Genomic DNA, 15,795 nt, shown 5'->3' with positions numbered 1-15,795 from the left:
CTAAAAATGGAGATCTATTCCCATGACTGTTTGGGGGTGAGCCATGCACCCATCAGTAGCCCCTTGCAATTCTCAGTATATAAAGCCTGGCAAACCCATTGGTTCTCCAGGGTGAACAATTGAACTCTGGTTTGTCACTGAGACCTTATGAACAAGGATTAGGCATTGCTCCATCCCCCTCTGTGGAGGAGAAAAATTCTCTCAGCAGATAGTAAACTCATTTGTAAATGCTCTTATGTCTCGTGTTATTCAAGTTTCTTAATGCGAAAAGGATGCAGTGATTAAAACTGGTTTCGTAAAGGAGGGTGCGGTGGTTTGAATAGGCATGGCTCGTAAGGCGTGGCCTCATTGAAGGAAGTGTGTTGCTGTGGGCGTGGCCTTGGAGGTCTTCTGCTATGCTCAAGCCCCACCCAGCTCCGAGAGTTAATCTCCCCATGATGCTCTCAGGCAAGCTGCAGAACTCTCAGCTCCTTCTCCACCATCATGCCTGGATGCCGCCAGGCTTCCTACCATCATGATAATGGATTGAACCTCTGCCGCTGTCCATCAGACCCAAGAGTCACCACAGCTATGCTGATGGGAAGTTCCCTACTTAAAGGGTTGGGCCTTTATAAACTCCCTGCTCACTCAGGTCAGGGTTGTCTCTTTAGACTTGTAGTCACAACAGTGCATGCCCCCGTCTGGCTCGGGGTGGCTCAATAAAAACTTCAGATTCATCAAGCGCCGGCCCTGATCGTCTCTTGGGAGAGAACAGACCAACTGCAACTTGTGGGGACTCCACGGGAAATATTCTGGCCATGAGAAAGAGGCTCCAATTCACTCCTGCAAACCTTCCGGGGTGTTTTCCATAGGTTTTGGACCCCATGGACTCATGTGTTTGTCTGCTTGTCCCATAGGGAGTGGCACTATTAGGAGGTGTGGCCTTGTCAGGATGGGTGTGGCCTTGTTGGAGGACATTGTCACTGCGCAGGTGAGGCTTTGAGGGCTCCTAGTGCAGAAGGGACAGTCCCCTCCTAGCTGTCCTCAGATCAAGATACAGGACTCTCATCATCTTCTCCAGCACCAGGTCTGCCTGGACACTGCCATGCCTCCCACCATGATGATAATGGACTGACCCTCTGAGACTGTAAGCCAGCCCCAGACAAATGTTTACTTTTATTTATTTATTTATTTTGGTTTTTCGAGACAGGGTTTCTCTGTGTAGCCCTGGCTGTCCTGGAACTCACTTTGTAGACCAGGCTGGCCTCGAACTCAGAAATCCGTCTGCCTCTGCCTCCCGAGTGCTGGGATTAAAGGCGTGCGCCACCATGCCCGGCTCAAATGTTTAGTTTTAGAAGAGTTAACTTCTGTCATGGTGTCTCTTCACAGCAGTGGAGACCCTAAGCAAGACACCTTCTATGCTGTCTGGTCTTCTGAGTGCACTCTTTTGGGTGACTGAACAGTCTCAAGCCCAGGGTATCAGGGGACGGCCTGTTGACATTTGGGTAAGGTGACTCCTGATTCCGGGACACCCATGGTTGTCAGTCTGCTGTGTTGGGTAAGTGAGAGCCTGGGGGCTGCCGTTGCTTCTCTGTTTATTACTGTCTGTGTTTGTTCCAGTCAGCTGGATCCTCGTCTGTCCGCCCAGGCAATGGTAATCGTCTTGTCTTGTGTTTGTCTGTGTGGACAAGTTTTGTTGCAGATATGGGAATGGGGCAGAGTACAGCTACCTCCTCACTAACTAGTCCTGTTACAGCTACCTCCTCATAACTAGTCATGTTTCCCAGCTGCCTTCCCTCTAACTAGACCAGTCTTCCAGCTACCTCCCCACTCCATCTGCCAGCTATCTCCTCACTAACTAGTCCTGCCACCCAGCTACCTCCTCCTAACTAGTCATGTTTCCCAGCCACCTCCTCACTAACTAGTGCTGTCTCCCAACTACCTCTCCACTAACTAGTGCTGTCTCCCAGCTACCTCTCCACTAACTAGTCCTGTCTCCCAACTAACTAGTCCTACCTCCTCCCTAACTAGTCCTGTCTCCCAGCTAACTCCTCACTAACTAGTCCTGTCTCCCAGCTCACTGCAGGGCCTTGCTCAGTCTCTGTTCCTCTCAGTGGCTCCATGAATCCTGATGTTTAAGTCCTGACAAATCTCAGATCTTTGAGGTCCTTTGATCTCTGTTTGCACTGGTCACTCCCTGCAGTCTTTGATCCCATATTGCAGGCACTCAGCTCTGCTGTCTCTTGGGCATCGTTCTATGCTGCTCAGCATTATTGTAAAGCTGGCTCTGGAACTGGATTAGGACCCTCCTCTCCCAACCTAAGCAGCCTGCTTAGCGTCCTCAAATCTCTGTCCTAGATCAAACGGTCATGTGACTCTAGGCCAGAAAGAGAGAGCAAAACAGAACAGCCCAGGAAANGACGNGATGTGCTTTAAGATAGCTCAAAGGGGGACTGTTTCCAAGAGAAATTACTGTTGNTTGGGANCACAGAGGGAACTAAGAATTCCTGTCTCAAGTTTATGTGCAAGAAGGGACCTGGAAGGACCCCGGGCTACCTGGCATCAAAAGTTGTATCAGTTTGGTTCTGGTCCTCCACCACTGCNGACTTGGTGCTGGGACCCACATGGAGAATGTAATAAGTGCAGCTACTTGACCATGAATACGTAGACACATACACACAGAGACACACAGAAAGACACACACATATACATACACAGATGCACACACATACACCCTCATACACACACATCCAGACACAGAGAGATACAAACACACACAATTCCTCATACATATACATTCGCAGACACAGAGAGTCACACACACACATATCCTCATACACAAATATAGACACAGATACACACACACACACACACACACACACACACACACTCATGGCTCGCTGTGGTTTACTGTTATTGATCAGACATTAGACAGAACCTCCTGACATGTGAACAAATGCAATTCAAGCTTGAGTTTCTCCCTCCCTGTCTTAGGGTTTTACTGCTATGAACAGACACCATGACCAAGGCAACTCTTATAAAACCACATTTAATTGGGGCTGGCTTACAGGTTCAGAAGTTCAGTCCAGTATCATCAAGGCAGAAGCATGGCAGCATCCAGTCAGGCATGGTACAGGAGGAGCTGAGAGTTCTACATCTTCATCTGAAGGCTGCTAGCAGAATACTGACTTCCAGGCAGCTAAGACAAGGGAAAGCCCACACCTACAGGGCCACACCTTCTCCAACATGGCCACACCTCCTAACAGTGTCACTCCCTGGGCCAAGCATATATAAACCATCACATTCCCCTTCTGAATCTCTTATCTCCCAGAGAACACTGTTGGGGGACAAGAAGGATAAAGCAGGCTGTGAGGAAGGCTGTCTGTTCAGGGGTTGAGGGCAGGGGACTGAAGCCTGGAGTCTGATCACAGGTTGGACCCTCCCTCACTGGGGTCTTGGGCATCTTCCTGTCTTCTCTGGGACAAGGGCTTGTGCCGCGAATCCCAACCTCCGGCCAGCAGAGGTGGGGAAAAGACGACACTTACGCCAAGGCAGGGTTTGAGCAGCTTCCACAGCTTCCCGCTGCACCTTCCTTTATTCTCTTTACAGCTCACCCCAGCTCACCCCAGCAGTTCAGCTTCTTCCCTCTGCTTGTCAGCTTCTCCCTCAGCTTCTCAGCTTCTGCCCAGCTTCTCTCTTCTTTATTCTGGGATAGCCCAATTTATCCCCTTCCACCCTCTGCACTCGGCTCTCATCACTCATCATCCAATCACCATTCAACACGTTCTATACGCAAGCCATGCACGCAGACAGGGTGGGTGTTGATAGGCCAGTGACTCAATATCATGCTGTAAGACGCTATACGTCAGACGGACAGCACGTAATCACTCGGGTGCACATGATCAGGTTTTTGGTAATCACGGGGCTTGTCAGTGAACCAGGGTGCCGTCTTAGTTCACAAGGCCGCAGCCATAGCCACACCCGCTTCCCACAGGCCTGCAGCAGAGCAGGACATGCCCCTGACTTTGGAGCCTCCTGGACAGGTCCCGCGCTGTGCTCACAGGAAAACACTTGCCCAGTTCTTGTCCACTTGAGGATGGAGGGGAGGCAGGGCACAGCAGACCTATGCTGCAGTCATTCCGGTGCTAAGGCAGGAGGATGGCAATATCCCGGCCACTCTGGGCTATCCAGATGAAGTCTTCCCAAAAATGAAATGGAACAAAGACCAAAACAATAACCAGAAAATACGACAAAAGAGATACTTCGTTGGCACTCCAACCTCTGTCTGTAATAGAAAAAAAAAAAAAAAAACATCGTGTCAGGGGCCTACATTCTTACTGGGAAGGGGATGCAAATGAGCCCTGAAAGTAAGTTCTGTGACAGACCATCCAGGCCCCTTGGTCAGGTCGCTGAGAAGGTCAACAGTAGGCCAAACAGGAGTCAGGCCCTTGAGGATATATACAGCTCTTCCCTGAAGCCATGTCTCCCACCTGTCCCCTCTCATCCACTAACAGATCCATCAAATGAGAGTGGGCATAGTCAGAGGGACAGCCCTGAAGGCCACTGCAGCCTGACACAGCCCTTCTCCCTACCCAGTCACCACCCCCACAACCATCAAACTCCCATCCTGCCCTGGGGTATGGCTCCAGCATCCCTGCAGCCATGCTAAATGCCATCTGGAGGGCGCACATGGCATCACTGGGTCCCTAGCATCAGGCAGGCCCTGCCCCAGGAGGGGAGAGGTCCAAGTGCAGGTCCCTCTGTGCCTCTGTGCTGTGACAGAGCCCAGCTGAGTCCCATTGGCCACACGATAGAGACAGGGAAGACAGGCTGCTTCATGGACCTGACAGGGGCTTCAGAGTCCACAGAGTCTCAGTCCTTCTACACTCTATCTGAGTGTCCCCAAGCCAGTGGCTTCAGGTCTCCAAGTCTATGTATATGTGTTATCTATGTGTGTGTGATGTGTGTGTGTGTCTGTCTGTCTGTCTATGTGTCTTTGTATGAGTGGATGTGGGCAGCCTGTGTGTTTGTGTATTTTTGTGTGTGTCTGTCTGTGTGGTGGTGGTTGCGGGCAACCTGTGGGTGGGTGGGTGGGTGTAGTGACGTGTGTGTGTGTGTGTGTGTGTGTGTGTGTGTATGCACATACTCATATCCCTGTGTGTAACAGCAGAGATGAAGGACAGAGGATAACTTTGAGGATTTGATTCTCTCCTTCTACCATAGGAGGTCCTGGGATCAAACCCAGGTCATCTGTGTTGGCAGCAAGCACCTTTACCCACTGAGCCATCCTGTGAGCCCATGACATCTGTGAACGGCGCTAAGATGGCTGTGGAATAAGGAGAGCCGCTGGCCTCCACAGGAGTGTGGAGCCCACATGTGTGTGGGAAGATTCTCCAGGGAGATGAAGAGGATGGAGATCTCCCAGAACGGAGATGATGGTGACAAGTTCTCACCGGCACCTCCCAGGAGCACACGGGCGAACTGTCCCCGTACTTAAAGCATGGGTACTGCAGCCAGGTGGCAGCCTCTCCTGCTAGTCGCCGCCAGCCCTTTGGGTTCAAACCGGCTACGTTCCTTGTTGGGTCAACGGGGTCCAGGATCACAGGCCTGCAGAGCAACATGAAGAGAGAGAACTGAGCAGCAATGGAGTGACCCAGGAACCACTGCACAGGAGTCGGGGAGGAGCCCAGTAGAGAGCTCCTATTCAAAGTTTGTCCTTTGTCCCTGCCCCACCGCATACAGCAAGCCTGGAGAGATCCTTGCCCATGGCCTGGAAAGCCTGGGTTCTAATCCTCTACCCTTAAGTCGCTGTGTGTCCTGAGACAGATCCCTCAGGGTCTCTGGTCTGTGACATGAGGCGTGTTAGACGAGCCAGGCTCAAAGGATGGGATGTGGAAGCCAAATACAACACAGAATGAAGACATGTCACTCCCTAGTGTGACATAGCACTGTATTATTTACAATTAATTGGTCCACCGCAGGTCTTTGGTGACTCACAGCCTTTATGGTGCTGTCGCTGTTGGAAAACCTCAGTCCCCACTCCATGTCCTCCCCTTTCCTTTGCTGATTGGGTCTGGACAATGTCAGGGCCTTGGTCTCCTCATCTGCAGACAGGGAGCCCATCCCTGCCTCCCAGGGCTGTAGGATCTCATGTCAGTCAGGTGACAGCAGGACAGTGCTCAGGGCAGGAGATGCTGCATAGACACAGAGCTCCCACCTCCCCCTTTAAGCACAAGTGCAGCCTGACACTCCACGGGGATCACAGCCGTGTGGGGACACTACCTGTCTTTCTTGAGCTGTTGGTGCAGATATTCAGAGACCTCTCGATGTCGAAAGTCATAGTACACTGTCCAGTAGATTCGAAGCTGTTTGTACTTGGTGACCAGTTCCAAGACGGTCCGGAAGCCCTGGGCTGTGTTGAATTTAGTTAGTTGACTCCCACGCTCCCAGGCGTAGACTGTGAGCAGTTCCAGGGCGTACTGTGGGGGCAGTGGGTCCCCTAGCTTCTCTTTACACTGAGAAAAGAAAGGCAATGAGAAAAGACAGGGCTCCTGGTGGTTGTGTGTGTGGTTGCTTCTCACAGGCTCAATTCAGCTGCCACCTGATGATGTCATTACAGGGTTATTGTCACACTGTCACAGTTACTTAAATTCAGTCTATGGCCCTTCTTGTGTTATAGCAGAAAGCTGAGTGGTTGAGATGGGCACTGTGTGCTCCACAGACTGAGCGCATACTAACAGGCCCAGGAGGAATCAGGACACCATGAGTGACAGCTAGGAGTGGGGGTGGGGGCGGGACATAAGGAGTGCTCACTATAGAAGTTTTCTCATGGTCTCTGAAGTAACTGGGTAGGGGCCAGGGAGATGGCTCATAGCTAAAGCGCCTCCCTCCCTGTGCAGGGGTGAGAACTGGAGGTCAGATCCCCAGCATCTACATGAGTGTCAGGCTTTTGAGGAAGCCGACTCTTCATCCCTGTTCAAGGAGATAAAGATGAGGCTCCCCTGGGTTGTGTGACTGTCCAGAACTGCTGATCCAGCACACTGAGTGTCATGTGTCAAACCCTAACTGATTATACAAGGTGGGGTGTGACTGAGAAACTGCCCTCACACTCTACCCTCAAATGCTAATGGACACCCATGCCCACACTTACACATGTGTTTCCATGAATAGGTATAAACATACACACACATAAAAACACTCAGGATATAACAAGAAATCACACATTTAAAGAGACAGCTTGATGAGTCAGGAAAATCAAAATATAAAAGGTGACATGAACGGTTTGCCAAAGATGAAAGAAAAATCCAAAGACTCAAATGAAGCAGCAGCCATGGAACAGTGAATTAGACACAGCTGAAGAGAGAGTTAGAAGATTGGAAAGTGGACTAGAAGAAATCAATTAGCACAGACAAGGAAAATCCTCCCTCCTCTCAGATCACCTTCCCCACTCCTTGTCTCTCCTACAGCATCACCTCCCCCCATCTCCACTCACCCCTGCTTCTCTCTCATCCCCTCTTCTCTGATTCCCTTCCACCCACTTTTTTTTATATTGTTTTTTTCTCACTGCTTTTGCTAATTTTGTTTCTTTTTGCCAAAGTTTCAAAGAACCATCTGGAGAAGATGGACCCACAACTGAGAAAATGCCTCCACCAGCCTGGCCTGGGTTCAAGCCTGTGGGGCATTTTATGATCAGTGTGGGAGGTCCCAGCCCATTGTGGGCATTGCCTGTTCTGGGCAGGTGGTCCTGAGTTGTTTGTAAAATCAGATGGATCGCCCAAGGGTCTCAGGCAGCTATCACAGTTCCTCCATGGCCTCTGCTTCCCTCAGAGATGGAGTGGGATGCAGGAACATGAGCCAGACAAACCCTTTCCACCCCAATATACTTTGCAGCAGCATCTTTACCACAGCAGTCAGAGCAAATTAGGACAGACACTGGTCCTAGGGAGGAGGGGCACTGCTGGGACTGACCCGCCATGTTGCTCCTTGGGAGGATTGAGAAAGGATTCTGGAACTTTGGGTTGGAGAGCTGTGGAGATCTGAGAGCCTACCAGGCTATTTGTGGGAACTTGGAAGACAGGAGCGCTGAGAGGCAGGCAGAGGAGAGAGACTGGAGTGAAGTTTCAGAGAAAAGCAAGGACCCCATCTGGGCTGTTTGTGTGCTGTGTTTGGATTAAGAATCAATAATTTCTCATCAGCTGAGGATGAAAATCAGCTCTGATTAAGAAGAAACCTGCACCATGGGGGGGGGGGGGCAAATCTTTTGGAAAGAGTTTTCTCGTGGCCAGTAAGAGTAGGTTTAAGAGGACTGTGCCAGGGTGATCCCATAATGGGCTTCAAACTGGCATAGCAGGAGACTAGGCCTGAATTTGTGTTTCTCAGAACTGTACCAGTCAGGCAAGTCAGTTATTGGAAAAACACCAGGCCTAGGGCAGCCAATGAGAAACTGCCCAGCCATCAGCAGCCAATCAGAAACTGCTCAGCTATCAGCAGCCAATCAGAAACTGCCCAGCCATCAGAAGCTTCCCTGCCACCTGGCCTAGGGCAAGAACTGAGTCAGCAACAGTTTCCAGGCTTCCCCAGCGACCATTTCTAGTCCCCCAGCAATGGTTCTGGAATGTCCCTAGAATAGAGCCAACCAATCAAGAAATAGGTCACCCACTCTTCCATGGAATCCCCCTCATGTGCTTTAAATTAGGCCTGTGATCTCACCTGGGCATCTCCATCTTGGGTAATGATAGACCCCAGCATGCTGGACTCCTGCAGAATTAAACCACTCTTCGCTTTTGTGAACGACTTGAGTGGAGGACATCATTCTTTGGTAAACCATGGACTCTATCAGCTGTGGTCCAGGGGTCCCCACACTGCATATCCAGGTGTCAGCCCCAGGGGTCCCCATACTGCATATCTAGGGGTCAGCCCCAGGGGTCCCCAACACTGCATATCCAGGGGTCAGCCACACCTGGGACTGCAGAGATGCCTCCCAGGTGGCAAGTCCCATGAGAACTGCAGCACTGAAGGGGCCTTGGAGAGCAGCTGAGGCCTGGCACTGAGAGAGGCCAGGAGAAGCCGTTGGTGAAAGTGCAGCCTCAATGGCAGTGGAGGCCTCGAGAGACTGGACTCGCCCTGAGCAGGAGACGACTGCCAGGATAGAGCAATGTGAGAACAGAGCTGGCCTGAGCCTGAGACCTGCTGTGTGTGCTGTGGATGGCAGAGCCCGAGAAGCTCAGAGAACTGTGAGCCCCAGGTATCAGATGCTGAGCCTTTGCTCTGCTGGGCTTTGGTTGTGTTTTGATCTGATTGTGACGGTGACCTGGTTCTTCCCTCTTACAGTAAGTATTTAACTTGTGTTTTAATTTTATGTGAGCCCAGCGTTGAGAGGCCAGTCTTTTTACGTGTTGGGAGTTTCTTTAGGTTTGGTTTTTAATTTGGGGACTTTAAAGCTACGTTGTGGTTTATGATGTGATAGCGACATGAGATCTTAGGGACAAGCAAGAAAGGAAAGGTTATGGTTCAACCGTAGCTTGCTTGTGTGCTATGTTGAAAGGGGTCAATTGTGCTGCTTAATTTTTGTCAACTAAACACCAGCTAGCCTCATCTGCTAGGAGTCTGTCTATCTTGCTCAGTAAAATGCCTCCATCTGACTGGCTTCAGGTAGTTTTTTTTGTTTTTGTTTTTTTTAAGATTTATTTATTTATTATATGTGAGTACACTGTAGCTGTCTTCAGACACCCCAGAAGAGGGCATCAGATCTCATTACAGATGGTTGTGAGCCACCATGTGGTTGCTGGGATTTGAACTCTGGACCTTTGGAAGAGCAGTCAGTGCTCTTAACCGCTGAGCCATCTCTCCAGCCCAGCTTCGGGTAGTTTATGGGGGAATGTTACTAATAATTGATTGATGTGGGTGGGACCAGACCACTGTGGTTGGGGCCATGAATGGAATGTGGTCTTGGGCTGTGTAGAAATGACTGCTGAGTGAGTCATGGACAACAAACAGTGAGCAGAATCCCCCCAGGGCCTCTGCTTTAGTTATTCCTCTGACTTCCCTCAATGATGGAGCGTGCCTTCGATGTGTAAACATAAGAATATCTTTCCTTCCCAGGAGACTTCTGGTCATGTGATAAAGTTATCACCTCAATAGAAAGCAAACTAGAGTATACATTTTCTCTGCCCCGGGTCTACACTCTGTACAGAGAAGCCCAGAGTGGCCGGGCCAGATGCCTTACCAGTTGGTACCAGTGCGTGACCAGGCGGATGAGGCACTTCAGCTTGGTTGGGCGCCAGTTCAGGAAGTACTTCCGGAACTCCATAAAGCAGGTAGAGAACTCGCCATCCTTCCCCGGTGGGGCATGCCCACTGATGAGATTGGCGTAGAATTGTTGGTTAGGCTTCCTGGGGATGTTCAGATGATCTGTAAAGAAGGTTTCATTCACTGGAACAGCTCAGCCCCACTCTGAGGGTCTTCAGTCTCATTGAGGTGACAAATACAGTTGCTATGGGGTTCAGCGAACAGGCAGAGTTTTTCCACAGCAGGCATCGCTCCACATTACCCATCTGTCCCACCACTCCTCAGGACTGCACACATGCTGTGCACTACAGAGTCCCTGCTCCAAGTTTGTTCTAGTGAGGGTCTTTCTTGCAAGCCTGGAGACAGTGGTGGGAGGAACCAGCACACTATGGTCACACACCCGTGATCATCGGATAATGGTCAACCACGTCTGGTTCCAGCATCTTCTGCATGGTTCTTGTCAACACTGTGCGCTCCTGCTTGTGTCAGAGTTTACTGTGGAGCAGTTGGCTGCATTCCTATATCACGTCTCACGGTAACAGAAACTCTGCCCTATTTTGTGTACGGATGGCAAGTGTTCCTGAAGAGGTATTCGCATATGTCCAGAGACAGGAGAGGACCTAGGGTGTCTTCCTTTATCGTATGTCAGATTGTTTCTTTGCANCAGGGTCTGTCTGTAAATGTGGATCTTGGCTAGCATCCTGCAGGTCTTACAGATTCTCCTGTCTTTTGTCCCCACAGTGACCAGGTAAACAGGTCAGTGTGTGGCGCTTCCTAAGCTTAGGTGGGTGTGGGGATTTGAACTCAGGTCCTCATGCCTGAGCAGCAATCGCCCTTATCCACTGAGCTGTCTCCCTAGCTACTGTGTGGCTTTGGTGGGTGATTTTCTGTAGTGTATAAGTTAATATCATGTGGTTTTGTTTGTCCAGATCCTGACAGGAACAAGGTACAGCAGTGTGTGTGTGTGTGTGTCCTGTGCACTTATAGGGTAGATGAGCAGCAGGCTATGGAATAGATGTGTGTGTGGGTGTGTGTGTACATTTGAGTCGTCTAGGCAGGCTGTGCCTTAGGTGTGTGCACATGTGTGCCATGCAGCAGGCCACACCATCGCACTGTGATGCTGGCACAGGGCAAAGTCACTCAATGATGGAGCTTGGACAAGCCACTCACTCAGTGGCCATGGAGGTCATGGGTTAGTCTAGATTAGTGTCAGGGTCTAGTTACAATAGGGCTCTTTGTGTGTGTCATCTTCTATAGGGCTGTGGCTATGGTCCTCTCCTTGGCTGTCGTCCACACTACCATTCCTAAGGCAGTCCTTCTGGGGTGAAGCCCCTCACAGTTGGAAAGCTGCTGAGGTTGGGGAAGTCCATGAGCAAGACAGGCTTCGATGGGACCTGCTGTCACAGCTCATTTCTGGGTCACCCCCTCTGAACCCCCTCCACCGAACAGGGTTCTAAGCCTCTTGCAGCTTCCCACAGCAGGCTGCCCTGGTCCTACTCCCAGGCTGGCCCTCTCAGTCCCTGCTGCCTGAGACTCTGGATGGTTTCCATGGCTCCCCTAAACCCAGGGTTTGTCTCTAAGTTGACGGCAGCAGTTCACACAGTGGCCAGCAGGGGTTGCTGTGCTTTCCCCCCAAATATAAAGCCCCAAATATAAAGCCTCAAGTATTCTCTAAACTCCCCTAAGGCCCCACTGTGCTCTCGGGAGTGTTCCCTGAGTTGGACAATTTGTAGTTTTGGTGACACACGCTGTGTCAGGCCTGGTAAAAGATTGTTGCAGGATATCTGATCACACTGTGAACCCTGAGATTGAGTTGTTTATTGGAAAAACCTGGTTTTAGGTGTGGTGTGGCTCAGCCTTAGCACACATCGTTAATCCAGGAGCTTTCTGCTTGAATATCATAAATAGGATTAAATAAAGTCAATCTTTATTTGACCAGAAGCGAACATGGGATTATTAATAAGAAACCATAGAGAGTAAGAGGGAGTCAGGAGGAGCGATAGAGAGACCCACAGGAACTAGAGGGGAGGGACATTCAGTTTGAAAGAGGATATGAGGTGGCATGAGAAGGCGATGCATTCTGGAATATTCTGGCTGAGGACAGAAAGCTGGGTGCTTTCTCCGCCCCCCTGAGCTAGCAGGCTTTCACCACAGCATTTGGCTTGCAAGTCTTCATTGGTAACACTGAATAATTGAGATTTTTGTCAAGAGACAAGATGAGTGAGATCTTTTAACGTGTAATGTTATAACATGAGCATGCATGCGGGTGGTTGGGAGGGTGGTGGCTGCATTTGCAGTTTTACCAATGGGGACAGAGCTCCGCTGAGAAGTTCTGCGTCCTGCAGACACCTCAGGTCTCTGCACAGCTCTGAGGGAGAAGATTCATGGGTTCGTTGTTTCCAGTGAGTTCTACACTGTCTCATGTTTAGGAAGACAAAACCCACAGCTAGCTGTGAGGAGGACTGGTATGCCGAGGGAGCAGCTAGTGTGACTTCCTCCCCTAAGTGAGCCAGCCAGCTGCCTGATGTCCTACTGGGATGGATCCCCACTTCCCATGACCAAATTTCCAAAATCCCTCCTCCCCAGCGCAGCTTTAAAGAGATACTATCTTTGGGTGAATTTCTCAAATATTAGAGTTTTCAGTTCAGGGATGGAAGGTGTGGGCTGGAGAGATGGCTCAGCCAGTAACGTGCTTGGCTCACAAGCATGAGGACCCCCGTCGGAATCCCAGGACTCAGGGGAAAGGCCGGTGGTAGTGGGGTAGGATTGTAATCACAGCACTGAGGAGGGGGAGATGCGAGGGTCCCTGGGGCTCTGCCCAGCCAGTCAGGCTCAAGTGTGAATTCTGAACCAGGGAGAGACAAGGTCTCAAAAAAGATGGATGACTCTTGAGATGTTGCTAGCCATGGATCTCACACAGACACACACACACACACACACACACACACACAGGTGGAACTAGAAGGGAGGATGAAGGCATGCAGAAGGGTGAGCTAAGGCTCTCTGGTGGGCTGCCTTACCCAATAAATCATAGGCTGGCAGCACATCAAACTTCACCTCCTTCAGCAGGTCTGGGGCACACAGCTTGAAGCTCAGAACCTGGGAGCTGGGACTCCTTAAACTGTGGACCTCAAACTTCACTCCAAAACGTCTCTCATGCTGCATCTCGCACAGTTGTTTCTTAATTTCTGTAATCAACAGTCCCTGTTGGTTTAACCGATCCTCGAAGTAGGTGAAATTGTTAAGGAACACCACCAGGTCAGCGTCTGGCCTGCCATTGAGTGCGGTGCCTTTGCCTGAGGAGCCGCCCTGAAAGACAAGGAGGAGAATGACAAGGGACAGGGAGAGCCATGGTGGGCAGTCCAGACGCTGAACTAGAGACCATCACCAAGGTGATGGATGGATGGATGGATGGATAGATGGATAGAGCAAGCTGTTAGATATGCAGGAGAATATTAGTCAGCCCTGAAGAGTGGCATCAGGATCTATTTAGGAAAATAGAGGGTGCTGGATCTCCTCTTGGTACAGAAGATAAACCACGCTGTGAAGGGAAAACATCCATGTTCATCTGTGGAGTCTGTTGGGGTCTCCCACCTCCTTGTTGCTGCCAAGCCTACCTTGCTGTTACACTAACCACTCTCCTTCAAAACACCAGCCCCCTACAGGCACTGAGACCCACCAGAGAGTTGCTACGCCTCCACCGCCTACCGAGAGGACACCCCCCCCCATCTCCCAGAATGCAGCATCCTTGGACCGCCTATGCCAACAGACATTCATCCCTGCCTTGATCCTTAGACCCGCCTACGATCGGACCGCCGCTGGCACCATCAAAGACTGAGGAGGGGACTGGGAATTTTTCCATGTTATTAAACGGAGTTCGGTTATTAAACTTTGAGCCTNGAACAGAAAATCTTGTCCTGGCTTCCCTTTTCCCCTCGCACATTCCATTTCAGCCAGCCCGCCTCTCAGGATGAACCCAGACCGGATTAAAGTGAGTTTTGTCAGAAACTCACAGAGTCTTTGTGTGTTCAAGTGTGCGTATGGGAGTGGGGGAGGGGTCTAAATGAAATAAGCACTGAAGAGTAATGGGGGGGGGAATACAATAGCATTTTCTCTCACGTAGAGTCCACATTAGCTCCACACATGTGACATGCCATCAGAGAGAGACTCTCCAGGGAGGGTCTGGTATGAGGGAAAGGATAGTAGAGAGTGGAAGGAGACTATGACTAAATTAATACAGATATATGAAAATGTAGCCATGGTCCTATGGTTGGCATTGTTAGCTGGGAGGAAATATGTACAAATGACATCATTAAAGAGAAAATGGCCTTGTGTAATATAGAATAGCATATAACATCATAGAGAAACTGAAAAAACAATAAAGGTGATCCAAATCTGTAAAACAAATATCGTAAAAAGAAGAATTCATGCTGAGAAGAGCCTCCCTAAATAAAATGCTGAGCATCATCACTAACACACATGAGCACCAGCCACTGTTGAGAAGAGGGCATTACGAATTGTCACATCCGCGGATGGAGAGGTGGGTCAGTAGTTCAAAGTGCCTGCTGTTCCTGCGGATGACCTCAGTTTAGTTCCCAGCAGCCAAGCAGGCCAGCTCAGAGCCACCTATGTAACTGCAGCTCTAAGGGATCTGACACCCACTCTTCAATCCTGACCTAACCTGCACTAACACATACAGATCCCCTACTCATAACTAAAAATATAAAAATACAGTCAACTAAAAATAAAAAAAAATAAAAAAAAAAAAAAACAACTTCATTTCTGCACCCTCCACAGAGCCTGAGAGTTAGGTACCAATGTCATGAAATGGGATTTGACAGACCCAGAACCAAGCCCAGAGAGGGTCCATCAATCCAGTCACACAGCAGGCGAGTCCTGGTAGGTCCTCCGTGTCACATTTGACTTAGTCTATATGTCCTTGCTATCCTGGGGCGTGGTCTCGGACCACTGCACATGGAGAAGGTAGTTAAGTTGCCCTAGGTCACACGGCAGTGCAAAGGTTGGATTACCATCGCCCCACCGCCCGCCCCTCCACTTTCCAGCAAACTGCTGGTCATTCTGGGCCTCAGTTTCCCTGACTTTGACATGGACATGGCCTGGGAGTGGGGAACATAAACTGTAGCTGAGGCTCCTTCTCCAATACAGATGTGGGACTTGGGAGGAAGAACCCACCGTCCAGCTGTGATCAGAATTGAAGAAGAGGGATCAGGGTTGCAGCCTGGCTTCTGAAAGTCCTCTCCCACCCCATCTCAGTCAGCTCAGGCTGAGGAAGGCTCACCTTCACCCCCTTGGAGGCCCTCACTCGGCGGGAAGAGCCCCGGAAGGATCTGTCCTTCAGGAGCGCACACAGGACATCTATGACTTCTCTGAGGTTAGCACAGAAGCTGGTGTCCGGGAGATGATTCTCTATGAACTTATCGAGCTTCGAGGCCGGGATGCTCCTGAGATCCTGCTCCATCGTAGGTCCGGGAGCTTTTACTTCTGCAGCTTGCAGGTCCTGTGCCTCCC

At 50.3% G+C, this 15,795-nt stretch overlaps 1 protein-coding gene across 2 annotated transcripts; it reads right to left on the bottom strand.

Moving 5' to 3' along the window:
- Positions 1-3,679: 3,679 nt before the first annotated feature.
- LOC110339082 (inactive 2'-5'-oligoadenylate synthase 1B) lies at positions 3,680-15,795 on the bottom strand. Of its 2 annotated transcripts, none has more exons than XM_021222564.2 (6): positions 15,566-15,795; positions 13,287-13,575; positions 10,205-10,389; positions 6,262-6,494; positions 5,433-5,586; positions 3,680-4,264 (listed from the first exon to the last, which is right to left on the bottom strand). In XM_021222564.2, the coding sequence occupies exons 1-6, from the start codon at positions 15,743-15,745 to the stop codon at positions 4,163-4,165; spliced, it is 1,143 nt and encodes a 380-aa protein (XP_021078223.1). In that variant the 5' UTR covers positions 15,746-15,795; the 3' UTR covers positions 3,680-4,162. The 2 variants fall into 2 exon arrangements, with proteins under 2 accessions (XP_021078223.1, XP_029389362.1); XM_029533502.1 differs by having other exon boundaries at positions 5,473-5,586.

Source organism: Mus pahari, chromosome 23 (assembly GCF_900095145.1).
Source record: "Mus pahari chromosome 23, PAHARI_EIJ_v1.1, whole genome shotgun sequence".
Lineage (NCBI taxonomy): Eukaryota > Metazoa > Chordata > Mammalia > Rodentia > Muridae > Mus > Mus pahari.
This window is presented reverse-complemented; position numbering and strand designations above follow the sequence as displayed.